The sequence below is a fragment of the Rhinolophus sinicus genome, linkage group LG04 (genome assembly GCF_036562045.2).
Source record: "Rhinolophus sinicus isolate RSC01 linkage group LG04, ASM3656204v1, whole genome shotgun sequence".
In the NCBI taxonomy this organism is placed as follows: Eukaryota; Metazoa; Chordata; class Mammalia; order Chiroptera; family Rhinolophidae; genus Rhinolophus; species Rhinolophus sinicus.
The window spans coordinates 99010529-99026282 of NC_133754.1; the positions used below are offsets into that span (position 1 = coordinate 99010529).

Below are 15754 nucleotides of genomic sequence, written 5' to 3' on the forward strand. Positions count from 1 at the left end.
TCATGAGCTTGGTGCTGTCAGGTCTTGAAGGGCTGGTCTCTTACTCCTGTGTGGGATTGTGTTGTAGCATCTCCTACCTCAAGCACTTTGCAGCCAATAGGCACTTTGCTTACATATACAATTTTACTCCTAAAGAGGTTTGGTGTTGCCATAGAAATTAATTGGTAGCATAAATGGAATAGATTTGCACTATCAAATGGCAAAAGAACTTCTTGATAAGGACCCTGAAGAGGTGAAGCCCTTCCTTCAGCAGACAGAAAAGAGAAAAGGCTCAATTATGAATTCCTGGCCAGTGACCAGGCAGCCCGTTACTAGGCTGGTGTAATCTACACAGCTTTGCTTATCAAATGTGACAAATGGAAGTCTGGATTATGAAAGATAAAGTTAGGTGTTATAAAGTGATTCAGAGCCCATCAATGTGTTACACACATAGTCAGGGCTGGCTAAATTCTATTTAAATGACTACGCATGAAAGAAACGTATCAATCAGACAGAGCACCTCAGCGTGCAGCTTAAATATCCCACCCTCCACTTGTCAGTATGTTCATTCAAGATACCGTTCTTTATATAAAGTGCCAAGTTAACTTCTACTCTGTCTAAGCATTCAAATTCCAAATTAGTTAAGTCTGAATTAATGGGGCTTTGCTCTACCGCAATAGTAGAGCTTTAGGCATGAAGAATTGGGTGTCATACCCTTAGAAGCTGAAATTCAGGGTGGTTAACTTCAAATGCAATTTTAACCATCCATTTATCTGACTAAAGCTTCAAGTATTGGGGAAACCATAAAGCAACAGCCCACTTTAATGGACAAAAGAATGGAAATCAAGTTCGGAAGTTGTAGCAATGGAATTCACAGACCCCACGGTCTTTTACTGAGAAGAGTGTAATAGCTATGATGGGGCACGAGACCCTGCTGGCTGAAAACTAGCTCGCATTGCACAGCACGTATCTTGAGAAAAGGAACCCTCTAAATCTGCCTTCCAACTTTTCCTGTAAAACATGTCTCTGGATTTACAACACAAGTTGTGTTTGCTCTAGAAAAGTTGGTGACAATAATCTTTGCTGGCCTGTCTTTTCTCCTGCTGCTGGAAAAGGAAAAATTGCTTGTGACTCTAAATAGCTTGCAAACTGGCAACATGATGGCGACGATGTTGCTGCATCCCAAGCTTTGATGAAATCTTCCGCTACATCTGGACTCCAGCTTCAAGCCATTAATCCCTCGCTGGCCTTCTGTTTCCCACGCGTTCTTTGTGGGATATTATTGTAATGTTAAGAACTACCACGAACTGTGTTTATGTTAGTTTTTCTGTATTTTACACAGTTCAGAAACTAAATCTAAACAAATCTTGCCTGTTTAAAACAACGGTAATAATAATAATGACTAATTGGAGAAAAGAACGGGGAGGAACTACAATACTAGCCAACATGTCAGACTGTAGTGTGACTGGAGTTTCAGGTCCCCAAATGCTGCAGAGGGAGGGCAAGGGTATTGACTGACCAACTTAAGACTTTATGTTAAATATGCACAAAGGAAAATTCAAGGGTAACCACTAAATGAATAGAAACAGATTTATAATTCTGTAGAACGTAAGGTACAGAGTGGCAGGGTAAGTTGAAAGCACAACATAAAATGGGAGAAAAAAATACAATAATCAAAACGACATAAGTGGACAATGCTTGGCAGAAGAAGAAATGTCAAAAGTAGATAAAAACAGAATTTGCTATTTATACATTTGTCTACCTTAAAATGATGAACTTCAATTTATCACATTATTACAAAGTTGAAAAGAGAAGGCACAAGTTAGGAGAAGATACTTGCATCACATAATCCACTTAGCATTAATACCCAGAATAAAAAAAAATTCTATAAATCCGTACGAAAAATGCAAACAGCCTATTAGAAAATGGTCAAATGGATTATTCACTAAAGAAGATACCGGAATGGCTAGTGAGCATGTGAGAAGACACCAGACTTCACCAGTAATCAGGTAAGCGCAAATCAAAACCACAATGAAATGCCATTTCACCCTCTTCATTTTGATGAAACCAAATGTTGGCAGGAATGTGGGACAACAAAACCCGCCCCCATCACTAGCAGAAATGGACAGTGGTACAACAGCAGGGGAGGTGAATTACTCTAAGATGTATCTACCCTAAGATCCGGCAACGCACTCTTAGACCAGTAGGTTTCAACTATGGCTGCACATTACTCACCTGTGGAGCAGCAAAACGAAACAAAACTGATGCCCACGTCCCACCCCAGACCAGTTGAATTAGCAATGGTATTTTTTAAAGGCTCTCCAAATGATCCTTCTGGGGAGCTAGTGTTGAATACCCCACTTCCCTAGAGAAACTCGCCCAGGTGCACAAGGAGGCTTGTTTTTGAGCGGTCACAGCGGCACTGTGAATGATGGCAATAAATAAATAAATAAGAAAATAAATGTCCATCGACCAAAGAACAGGTATCAAATTATCATGGAATATATATATAGCAGTGAAAATGAACTTGAACTACATACAGTGAACATGAGCGAATCTTGTTGGAGCAAAAGCAGTTAGTTGTAGAACACGACATAAGCATGGCCGCACTTACCCAGGTTAAAAGCATGCACAATAAAACTATATTTTAAGGTTAAATATGTAGGGAAATTATGAAGAGACATATGGGAAGACTAGAAAGCGAGCAGGTCCAAGTGGAGAAGGAACTTCAACAGCAGTGGCCGGTGAGTACACAAGTGTTCGTTGTAAGTTTTACAATTGTTTGTGTTGGGAAAACTGTTATAAGTTCAAAAAGAGTGAAAAAGCACGAAACGGAGACAACTAGCGGACTCAAGGGAGGGTTTTTAAAGAAAGAAATATGCGCCTGAGAGTCTTAGCAAGGATTCCGTTTCCTTCCTTCCATCGGCAGGCAAGGCCCTCCCTGTGCAGCCCCAGGAGCCCTCCTTTCCCCGACAGCTCACAGAAACGCAGGGAGAGTGGAACTCCCCACTCCTCACACGTGGGCTGTGCACGGTGGCGTCTGTCCAAGTACAGTGCCGGGGGATAGAAGAGTAACTTGACGGTGGAGAAACCTGACCAACACAATTTAAGACAGGTGACCAAGGTCAACATCAAGTCATAAATCATGCCCACAGTACCGACTCGATGTGACATGAGGAAAAGGGCGCGTAACCTCGGCGATCTTCCTTCCCAAATCCCATAACCCGTCTCATCCTGAGAAAGACCAGCAGACAAACTCCAGTGGGGCAGTGCGTACAACATCCCCGATATGCTTCAATGGCATGCAGAGCCTCAGCAACAGGGCAGCTCTGAGGAAGGGCACAGCCAAGCATCCTGGATGGACTCCTGGAGCGGGAAATGAACACTACGCCCAGATTTTTCCTCGGCAATACCTTGGGCTCTCTGAAGGTACAGATTCTGGTATTTAATGTCCAGCTTTAAAAACTGCTGCAGTGGTCATCAAGCATCTATCTGACGAGTTCCTGTTTTCCTCCCTTAAGGGCACACCCATGACCATAAAAATATAATTGAATAAAACCTTTCAAGAGAAAACAGAATGCTTGCTCTGAGAGGTTGGTAACGATTTCCTGTGACAGGTGATGTCACTTAAGCCAAGTCAGCCCCTGTAGACACGGGAGGGCAGGGTGGGGCTTTAGGTCTGAGGCAGGAAAGGGTGGGAGGTCCGGTCAGAGAACAGTCAGGGGCCATGTCACAAAGAGCCTTTATGCTGTGCCAAGCCATCCTGACAGCAGAGAACTACTGAAGAATTTTAAACCGGGGGAGGATACGGTGACAGCGATGATCAAAGCTAGGGTTTTGAAAAGTTACTCTGATACGAGTTCGGATTGGAAGATAGACTGGAAATAGGCCAATGCTTGGGGACACACAGGTTCACTCTGGGGCACTGAGATTAGGTACCGCAAAGCAATAGGATATCCAGTCTACAGGCTGTGGGAGCTACAGACTTAGGGTATCAGCGGTACTCAAAATCGCAGGGTGGCTATCAAAGGCCATCAACTGTGACAGCAATTAGGTAGGCAGTGGTGAGAGCCACAATCAATCAAACATAAAGGCTGGCTGAGGTGCATACAAGAAGGGTAATTCTCTTGAAAGTGGGGAGTGGAGGCAGAAGGGAGCAAATGGGGCTGTGTTCAAGCTACACCTCCAAATAGGGGGCCATGTGACATGCAGAGAAGGGAGAGCATTAAAGGGAAGTGACACTGAGAGCATGTGTGGGGCAGTACCTAGGGATGAGGGAGCCCCCTGGAATATCGAGGGTAAACGGGACTGCAGAGGTATCTGGAAAACCAGACTGGGGGGTCAGACACAGAGGCCTTCGTTTGAACTTGATTTACTAGGAAATCAAGAGACAACTTTCTTCTAATTAAAAACAATTTTAAAAAAATTAATTTTAATAATCTATTTTATATAATCCAATATATCCTAGGTATTATCGTTTTGACACGTAGCACTAGTCACATTTTAGGTACTCAGTAGCCACGTGTCTAGAGGTACCGCACAGACAAAACCCCGAGAGTCAATAGGGATCATACAATAGGGTTAGACAACTAAATTCGCAAACTCATCCTAGAAAAAGTGCTACACACCTCATTGCTGAATATCACTATGGTCAGCTTCCAAGTACTCCCCTTGGGAAGCTATGCACTGATGCCAGCGCCTAGTCCACCCTTCAAAGCAATTTTGGAACTCTTTTTCTGGAATGACCATCAGAGCTGTCATTGTATTATCTTTGATGTCCTGAATGTCATCCAAATGTCTTCCTTTCAATATTTCCTTTATCTTTGAGTAAAGAAAGAAGTCATTGGGGGCCAGATCAGGTGAGTAGGGAGCGTGTTCCAATACAGTTATTTGTTTACTGGCTAAAAACTCCCTCACAGACAGTGCCGTGTGAGCTGGTGCATTGTCGTGATGCAAGAGCCATAAATTGTTGGTGAAATTTCAGGTCGTCTAACTTTTTCATGCAGGCTTTTCAGCACTACCAAATAGTAAACCTGGTGAACTATTTTTCCAGTTGGTACAAATTCATAATAATCCCTCTGATGTCAAAAAAGTGAGCAACATCGTTGCAACAAGTCCGCAAACTTAACTGTCAGACCTCACATGTATTCTGCCTACAGGACTGAAAACTAGAAGGGGGACTTGTGACCCTGAGGTGTCAATGGGATACTGTGATGACAACAGTGGTGCCACAAACAAAAGTAAGCATCACACACTGAGTCAGTATCTGCCGCTCCAGAAAAGAAACGACATCGCTGTTATTGAAAGGATGACTTTTATTTCCATCCAGAATGATTATCACACCATTGTTGAAACATATCTGAAAAATCCTGAAATAATTTAAACTGAAGGCACAGAACAAATGGAAATATTTCACTTTTTGAGTTTCAAATGACAAAATTCAAATATTTCAACAGTAACAATAAATTATGAACAATTTTCCATCACCAAATATCATTCTGACCAAAAGCTATAGTCCTTTGTAATAAAACTGAATTAGCTTACGGTGATTTCAAGATTTCCATGATAACAATAATATTGAAAAAAATTTCTTTCAAAATACTCATTATACCACTGAAGTCAATGAAAGTATTTTATATATAACAAAGTAGCAGTTAGGATATTTGTTGATGGATGGCCACTCCCCTCAAAATGACGCATTCTTACAAAATGTTTTAAAAAATAGCAAAGTAGGTTACAAAATTCTATTTGGGGAGCAGGATAAAAACTTGTTCCATGTCAATTAGCATATCAAAGCATTTCAATATCAAATTGCTTCCAATACCAATCATGACATAACAGTAATATACTGTATGGGGCATTGCCCCCCCCTTGGTTATCTGTTGACCATACAGTGTGGATAAGGGGTTGAACAAGTTAGTAACAATTATTGTTGCCATTTCTTATTTATTCGAAAGAGATATGTTTTTTAAAAATCATTATAAAACTAACTGGAATAATCAGTGACATGCTGCAGATACAATAAACCCCAGCAATGCAATTGCTAAGTTTGAAAACAAAGTGGTCATGCTTCGTCATATACTGTAGTATTTTGAAATACATTCTCTGATCATCCATACCATTTATTACGGAGGTCATATGTAAATTAGCTCAGATTCTGAACTAGGTTTCTAATGAAACTTTTTTCAAGTATGCATACCATTAATAAGGTAAGGATATTTTTATCTTACTCATTTCTTTGTATGTTCTTCCAAAGGACAACCATGTTGAATAAAGGACAAACAAAATGAGCTGATTATAGTTTTCAAAACATTTCAAAAAACATGAAATAGTCTAGTGACCAAACACTAACTGAAGGACATTGACATCTAAAACCTACTGTTTCAGATTAAAAAACAAAAAGACACACACACATAACTTTTCAGACTTTTTCTTGAAATAATTAAGTTCATAATTAAAGAAATAATGGGAAAACTAAGGGTTTCTAAAACACTCAAGAGTCTTATTAGAATAAAATAAAAAAGGTCTACCTTCTCCTACTTAGCTGTAATATGAGTATTTAATAGCAATATGGTTTTTTCTTTACCATCTAGTTTAATTGCATAAATCACAAAAACCTTTCCAGCCAAGTTTGCTGACAGAAGGATATTACAAACTCTAGAAAATGATTTATAGCAAAAAATGATTCAAAATTTTCCTACATAACAAAACACTCCTTTGGAAAAGAATCTTTAATGCTTTTGAACTCGTTCAAGTAAATGCAGCTTCTACCATCTCCAGCACTGAACTATAATTATCGCCCAAATTCCTGTGTCATTGGAGAACATTATCATTTATTCTCTAATATTCTAATAATGGTACATTATTTTTTATTCATCTCTTTAGTAGTGTCAAACTTATGTCTTCATCATCTATAAGTACTGAGAGATTAAACTAGAAATAAAATAAGCCAGAAAAATTAACTTATAAAACAGCATGAAGTTTTGAAATGTTGGCACCGATGAAAAAAACCGGGAAAGGATTACCACCCAAATTTAAAATGTATCCACTCATGGCGCTGGTGGCAACAGTGACAGCAAATGCTATGGCAACCGTCGCCACTGGTACCAGTCCTGGGGCATGTGTAACTCATTTTATGACTCAGTCCGTGAAAACAAAGAGCCACCAGAAGCCCTCGAACCCAGCTGGCTGGGTCACAGTTTGGGCAACTTCATTCATGATTATACGTCACATTCTGAAAACATGAACTGACAGGGTTAGTGGAAGACAGTTTCCCAGCTGAAAGAAATGTGGCTCACTTTAGGAAAACTACTTAAATAATAACAAAAGGACAATCTTAGTGGTTTTGGGCCCTGCATAGACCAGCTCCTAACAACCAGAAACACTACACAACTAAAGGGTCGTCTTCCTAGAACCTGAAAAAGGAAGATGTTGGACGCAAAACCAGTTTCCAAATCTACACCAGGCTGCCAGGCCAGCAAATAACCGTCAGGGTGACTTTGTTCCTCTGCTCCTTCAGCATGGGCACTAAGGCGGAGTGGCTCATGCCCACAGTCGACAGGCCGTTCACCGCCACGATCATGTCTCCACATCTGGACAAAGGCAGACAGAAACAGACAGACCGTCAGTATTTCTATGGAATCAAACATGTTATCCCTAGATTTGTTCAGCATGAAATTACAGTGTCATTTAACTACCAACTGTCAATGATGGGGGTGTATTATCTACTTTGGGGAACATCTGGGGCGATTTTTTTAAGGCTGTATCGGCCAATCAAGGACACCCCTGTGCCAACCTCCCCTGTTATTGGTGGGTGATTTCAAGGGCCAGTGGAGTAATTTTCAAATAAATATGCATAAGCAAAATACAATTTAGCGAAGAAATCTGCCACCTCTTTTGAAAACACCAATAATGCATTTGGAGGGGGTTGCTTACTATTTTGACTATAGTTCTCTTTTCACTCAGAGCTCACACAGTCGAGGAGTCAATTAAGTTAAGAAGAAGACCCACACCTCCTCTTCTGTTAGCTATTGACGCTCACTGTCCTCCAGGCAGGATGATCACAAATGGGAAATGGACCTGAACACCCGTCTATCTTTTATGACTTTTGGTTTTTAGTTTGTCATACGAATATATTATTTTATTGCTAGCTACCTCAATTTCTTTCTGGAAATAGGTGGAACACAAATTATAAACTACTTAACTGAGACCCAAACTGACTGAGTAATTTAGCCAAGAGAACGATGAATTCGTTCCCCTACTCTTTCCTTATAAAACAATGCCTTCCAGCTTATAAAATAATCTCATAACAGACTGATCTGGAGCATGTGTAACTAACCCTGATCAACTTTTCATAGGATGATTTCGATGTCACTTCCTGTTTGCAGTGTCAACTCACCATTTGTGCAGCAGTCTGTCTGGGATCTCAACATTAACTTTTAAGAACTGGTTCTTTCATCCAAAACCAGGCACTAAGCACTTACAATCACCTATCTCCTCTCTGTTTGTAGAAACTCTTGATATAATCACCTGTTTCCTTCTCCTGGTGCCTGAGCTTTGAGAAAGAAGCGAGACTTGCACGGAGGCTGAGCAAGTCCCCTCTGCCCCGTGGTGACAACTGGAAGAGGCACAGTGGGGAAGGCTGTGGAGCCAGGTAGCTCTGGCTTTGAAAGGCAGCCAGCCACTCTCAGCTACCTGATCACGGGCAAGTTTCTTAACCTTTCTCAGCCTTAGTTATCTCGTTTATAAGCCAGGAATAATACCACCAAATACACCTCATAGGGTTGTTGAGAAGATTCAATAATACAACCACAGGCACGTCACACTGTACTTGGCACACTGTAAATATCACTCATCCATCGTGAAACATTTAGTGAGACCTCACTATACACGCAAGGCACTGTTCTGGCTGCCAGGGACAGAACAACAAATGCAACAAAAGCCTCCCACGTGGGGCTTGCACAAGTACAATGTTAGGTAGACATTAAGTGCTACGGACAAAAATAAAACAGGGTCATCTAATGACAGGACTGGACCTGAGTGGGCAGCGTGGAAAACTGCTCCGAAACTCACATCAGTGTGTCCGATCTGATGACTCAGGGTCAGTGCTGTCATTAGATCAGCAAACTACAGCTATGAGTGGCATGGTGGTAAAGGCTATGCGTCAGTTTAGATCAGGGTTGGCAAAGATTTTTCTGTAAAGGGCCAGATGGTGAATATTTCAGTCTTAGTGCATCATGTGGTCTCGGTCACAAAAGGCTGCCACTATAGCTCAGAAGTAGCTCGGACAACATGTCAACGGGGGACTGTGGCCGTGTTCCGACAAAACTTTATTTCCAGGAGCAGACAACAGGCTGAATTTGGAGCTGACCCCGGTCTGGAGCGTGCCCACCACAAGCGTGAATCACTGCAGTACGTGTAACAAGACTCACTTTAGTCTTCCATCATAATAGGCAGGAGTTCCCAGGACGATGGTTTTAATGAAGAAAGGCTGATTGGTGTGGTTCTCTTCATATCCACCAACAATACTAAAGCCCCAACTTCCCAAGCAGTTTCTTCGTAAAACTATATCATGGCAGCTATGCAGGGAACTATAAACAAACACAAAAATCAAGAAACAATGAATGTGGAGGCTTTTACAGCTTGTTCATCTTTGTTATAACTCTGTCCCATGTCATACTCAGCGCTGCTGGGAAAAGAAGAGGGGCCACTTTACTGCCTTCTGAATGTATTACTTTGATGACCCATTTTCTAGCACAGATGCAGTCCCAGGTAGACTCCAAGTTCTTTAACTGTTTTCAGTCTTCTCTTCCCAAGTGCACGCGTGTGTGCACACACATGGCTTAAATAAACGAGGTGATAAGTCCCACCTGAGAAATTTGTATGAAATGGTTCTGGGTCTGTATTTGTTCACTGCAGCATCAACAAGGCTCTCCTTTCTGACATACGCTGGTACCTTCAAAATGTGTACCTTCAAAATTTGCATCTACAAAACTATGTGTAGTGCCAGGGGCTACTAGGCTTATCGGGGTCACTTTATAAACTATACAAATGTCTAACCACTATGCTATACACCTGAAACTAATATAAAATATTGAATGTTATCTATAATTTAAAAAATAGTCACAGGGATATACAGCATAGGGAATATAGTCAATAATGTTTAACTACATACAGTGTCAGATGGGTAATACATTTATGGGGGTGATCACTTTGTGAGGTGTATAAATGTCTAATCACTGTGCTGTTTTGTACACCTGACACTAATTTAAAAAATGTGCATCTACAAAAAAATGGTATGAAGGAGCCTAGCCCTGCCGGTCTCAGCACTCAGATGAAAGAAGAAAACGAGCAGTAGGGCAGCTTCCAAAGAAAGTAAGATCACTCTCTCTACACGAGGAGTTACAATTCCTTCTTTCCTCTTTCACTTCAAATGCTTCCATTTAAAGGGAGACTCCAATTGACAAAATAGGGAACTCAATGTGGAAAACACTAACAAAAAAACCTATCTCCCCACTTTTAATATAATGGACATTGAGATGCTACAGTTAAAATGCTACTGCCAGTTTGGAGGATGCTATCCAGGGAGGGGGAACAATTCTATTTACACTTCCGTAGCTCCATGGATTTGGGAACAAGCCATGAGTAAAAACATAAAAGTACGAGTAAAAATAGAAGAAAAAAACCCCCGAATGATGCAGAAAAATATATTTCTTTACAAGAAATATCTTTCATTTTTAGGTGAAATTGGCTAAAGAGGCATCTAAGGCAAGGTTTCCTGTTTTTCATCTATTAAAAAGATTTAATAAAACCAGTTCTATAAACTGATATACAGTATGCTAGAACTTCCAATGTGGTCTGGTTTCTTAGCTTGCTGATGAGAAAAACCTTTAAAAGGGCTTCTGGGATGGAACAGAGTGCCATGCATTGGCCTGGTTTTTCAGGGAAAGTGTAGGTTATTTTCATTATTAGAATCTTCTGCGAAAGACAAACAAAGCAAACCCAAACAGACAGCTGTCTGGTACAACCCCAGCAAACTCCAGTGGAAGAAACTCCCTTTCCAGGAAAAGCAGAGCTGGTACCCTGTATGGTGTGAAACTGGCTAAAAGTGCCACCTGTACCCACAGAACAGCTGTCCTTCTGACACCTGCTTGTTGAACATAAATTTGCACACAATACAGATCTTCGAATTGACAGGTATTCTTTCCATACAGGGGCTCAAAAACAGATTTTACTAAACTGTATTTCTCACCGACAACCATTGTTTTCCTTCCTGGCACACCGGAGAATGCTCTGAACACAAGGGGTAAGGATGCCGACCCCCAAACTAGACTGGAATAACAGATAAGGAAAACTAATGGCAGCCCCAGTGTGAGAGCGTCTCTCCAGGACATCACCGGGCTGTCTGTCCATCAGCAGTGGTGGGACTTGCTCAGCTCAGCACAGCAGGAGCAGACGACCTCTCACCCCTAGTGTCTGGAGGGGCCTTTCGGACATTCTAGGTTTAAAGCCACAGGTCATAGCATCAGGCTAAGTATTTAACAAGATCAACGAGGTTCCTTCTGATGGCTACAACTTTACAAATTAGATAGCATGTCTGCAGGAGTATAACAGCAGCCACCTAAGTCTATGCTGACTTTTCAATGAGAAAAAAATCAATCAGTTTTCGTGCATGGAATAGACACATATGAAGTAGTTAAATCATCTTTGCCGTAAGAAAATTTCTCCACAAGATCCATATACAAGGACCTTACGGGTCCCTGAGACATGAATTCTATTATTTCAGGCCTTTTTTTTTCTTTTTTTTTAACCAAGAGGAAAAGTAAGCAAGTTAGATTACCAACAAATAATCCAATTGGATAATCCAATAATATCCAAAAATCTAATAATATCCTTGCTTCTTCTGTTATTCTTTGTGAAAGTACTTTATAAACCATCCATCACTATACAAATTCTAGTTATTATTACAAATTTAGTCCAAATGAAGCTAGATAGCTCTTTTCATTTTAAAGAATTAAGAGTCAGAATGTTTCATCATAGTTCCGTTTTAGGATTCTTCTATATATTAACAACCTAAACTGATTTGGAAGCAAAGATAGTACTACACATTCTCCTTACTGCAAAATCGGATAATGCAGCAACCATGTGGAGGTCCAAAAGCTTTTCTGACAGGACAGTGACCAGCTCAGGACGCCTGGCTGGTTGGTCAGTCATGAAGCAGCGAACTTCAGAAACGCGGTTAGGAGCAGCTACTCCTGAACACCAATGATTTGGCTTAAAGGGTATGTCCACCCTGCCTTCTTAGGAGAGTTGAAAGGATTAAGGAAAAAGGTCTTTGAGAAAGGCTTCTGGGATAGGATAAGGCCCCACGCTGTGATCTGAAGCACATGTACCAGAATGGACGCTGCAGGTGGCAGCTTCCCTGAGAAGAGGCTGAACATGCAATCTCAGGCTCGTCCACTTACGAGCCATACCAGAAATGGACAGATGGCTTTATTCATTTTTATAAACAGATGTGTCTTTTTAGCTTGGTTCTCATTATTAAATTTACCTTTTAACATATAATAACCCAAGAAAAATTACCATTTTTCTTTTGTTACTTGATTTGATGTTGCTACTTGTATATAACAAAAGCCCCTTTTCCCCCCTCAGTGAGTGAATTTACTGGGTTACGCACTAACAAAGGACGGCATTACAATTATGTCATGAAACCACAAAAAGCTGTCAGTACCTTGGAAGCCCAAGCCACATGACCCACGATGGGGACCAACTGGCATCATACTCGTTCTCACTGAACGTGCTCGGCAGCCCGTCGGTGACCTGGGTGGCTTCCTCAGCTACCTGGACCTCAAGTGCTCGGAGGTCAACGGTGGGGGATGCAGCACTGGCTTTCAGGATGGCCACAGCCTCGCTGTGACTCAAATTGGTCAAATTAATGCCATTGATATTCAACAACACATCACCTGTTCAAATGACGAGACAAGAAAAATGAGCTGAGCGATCAAGTGATTATTTCCCTGTAAATTCAGTTACTTGTAAGCTAATCAACAAAAGTTAGTTCCAATGACTCACACAAGGCAAAGGACATTTTTCACTTCTTTGTAGTTTTTATAATACTGAGAAAAAAATCCAACTCATGAAAACATTCCACAAATTTAAAATAACTTCACAGTATACAGGAAAAAGTGTGGCTTGAGGCCCAGTGATTCAACTGGAATTTCATGAGCTCTAGTTGAGCTGGGTCAGGCCCTGGCAAGTTCATTTCTCTTTCTTTGAGCTTTAATGATTGCTACTGTTCTAACCAATTCAAAAAGTATTTGATCCTTTGCTCTTGGAAATGAATTCTTAATATACTGTTTCATATTTACACAGTTTTATACATAAAGACAGCCCTACATACTTTACTCAATGCAAACATACCAGAATATGTAAAGAGAAGATTTCCTGGGACCTACACAAAGAAATGAAACTTGTGATTTGAACATCTTCTCTTGTTTGAGGAAGAAAAAGTATTTGTTCCTCTGTCAGGTAATAATAAAAAAGGGCAATGAGGATTAAATAAAAGGTTAGGAAGGAAAGGATTACTTTTATAGGAAACACACATTTGTAGCAAGAAAGCCTATAGAAAATCCTCCTCTCCCAATTTATCATTTTTCAGATTATTGAAGCATTCTCATTGCAGAAAATTTAGAAAACAAAATAAATAAGAAGGAAATAAAATTATCCCCAATTCTACATTTGGACAAATAACTTAAAAAAAATAGCAGCCTTCTTAAGATATAATTCATGTAACATTCAATTCACTCATTTAATAAGTTACAATTTTATGATTTTTAGTATAGTCAGAGTGTGCAACCATTATACCTCATTTTTAGATCACCCCCAAACAACTCCGTACCCATCAGCAGTTACTTCCTTCCCCCAGTCCCAAGCACTCACTGATCTACTTTCTATCTCTATAAATAGGCCTAGCCTGGGTATTTCATATCGTGGTCTTTTGTGATTGGCTTCTTTCCGCAGGCATAATGTTTTCAAGGTCCAGCTATAATGTAGCTTATGTTAGTACTTCATTCCTTTTTATGGGCAAATAATATCCCATGGCCTGATTTATTCATTAGCTGATGAACTTTTGGGTTGTTTCTGCTTTCTGGCTGTTATGAAAAATATTGCTATGGACCTTCATGTATAAGTTTGTATGGCCACATGTTTTCATTTCTCCAGGAATAGAAATTGCTAAATAATATGGTAACTCTACACTTAACTTTTGAGGAATTGCTACCGTGTTTCCCCGATAATAAGACCTAGCCAGGCCATCAACTCTAATCGGTATTATATTAATTATGTATGATATACGATATGATATATTATAAGACCCTGTCTTAAAATAAGACCGGATCTTATGTTAACGTTTGCTTCAAAAGACGCATTAGAGCTGATGGTCCGGCTAGGTCTTATTTTTGGGGAAACATGGTATACTGTTTTCCAAAACAGTTGTACCATTTTACATTCCCACTGGCAATGTATGAGTGTTTCAATTTCTTTACATTCATCCTTGTGGGTGTGAAGTGGTTTTGATTTGCATCCCTCTACTAATTAATGACACTGAGCATTTTTCCTGTGATTATTGGCCATTTACATATCTTCTTTGGAGAAAAGTCTATTTGGAGTCTTTGCCCATTTTTAAATTGGGTTATTTGTCTTTTTTATTATTGAGTCATAAGAGTTCTTTATGTACTCTTGATACAAACCCTTCATCAGATATATGATTTACAAATATTTTCTCCCATTCAGTTGGTTCTTTCTTTACTTTTTTGGTGGTGTCCTTCATTAAATTTGTAATTTCGATGAAGTCCAGTTTATTTTGTTGTTGTTAATTGTGTTTTGGTGTCACATCTAAGAAAACCATTGCCTAATTCAAGGTCATGAGTATTTACACTTGTGTTTATTTTCTGTAAGTTTTAGATCTTACATGTAGGTCCTGGATCCATATTAAGTTAATTTTTGTATGTGGTGTGAGGTAGGGATCCAATTTCATTCTTGAAAAAACAGCTTTTAAGATACGCTTTTCCATATGAACAAACCAAGTGTAAGGAGGACGCTGTTTTTATCACTGTACTCCCATGCACACAAATTATATAGTACGGATGTGGGATGTGAAATGGTAAATGAGTTAGTTCCTAAACCCACTACCTTTTTATGTTTGTCTTCTGCATTCCCTCTGTGAGCTCCCTCTCACACTGACACTTTATTATAAGCAAGAACCGTTATTTAGAGATGATTGTTCAGAGAATCTAGTCTGCCATAATGTGGAAAGCATAATTTTCTTAGCGTCTTTTCCAATATAAAATAATTCAAGTCTAAATAACTGTCAGAAAATACCAAGCTTCAGCAATTTTCCTTTACATTAGACATTTTTCTAACCTTATGAAGAGGCTTTATGCTTATACATGCAAGGGACATTTTAAAGGATTAAAAAAAGTCAGGTTCCACAGAAAACTTTGTACATATTCTTTATTTTTAAAAACGTGAGCTGAATTCAGGAGAAGATGTGATGAAATTGTTCAGGAGCCTGGCTTACCTCTCTTGATTCTGCCATCGCGTGCGAGGCAGCCATGGGGTGGCACACTGGTCACAAAGATGGGCAATTCACCACTCTTACTTCCTCTGCCCCCGGCTACCGTCATTCCAAGGGACTCGTGTGGTTCCTTCTGTACAATAATGTGTTTTTCTTGGCATGAAACACATTGGGTAAGATCCTAAATCATGAGAGGAAAAA

General features: G+C 40.0%; 1 protein-coding gene across 5 annotated transcripts in view; it reads right to left on the reverse strand.

The window, feature by feature from the left end:
- Nucleotides 1-5274: 5274 nt before the first annotated feature.
- LNX2 (ligand of numb-protein X 2) overlaps nucleotides 5275-15754 on the reverse strand; it is a 66309-nt gene continuing 55829 nt past the window's right edge. For all 5 annotated transcript variants that reach the window (XM_019736474.2, XM_019736472.2, XM_074330057.1 and 2 more), the window contains 4 exons: nucleotides 15557-15734; nucleotides 12710-12941; nucleotides 9411-9569; nucleotides 5275-7571 (listed from right to left, as the gene is read on the reverse strand). In XM_019736474.2, coding sequence (XP_019592033.2) covers nucleotides 7436-7571; nucleotides 9411-9569; nucleotides 12710-12941; nucleotides 15557-15734 — 705 coding nt within the window. In that variant the 3' untranslated portion in view covers nucleotides 5275-7435. The remainder of the gene's footprint in view (nucleotides 7572-9410; nucleotides 9570-12709; nucleotides 12942-15556; nucleotides 15735-15754) is intronic.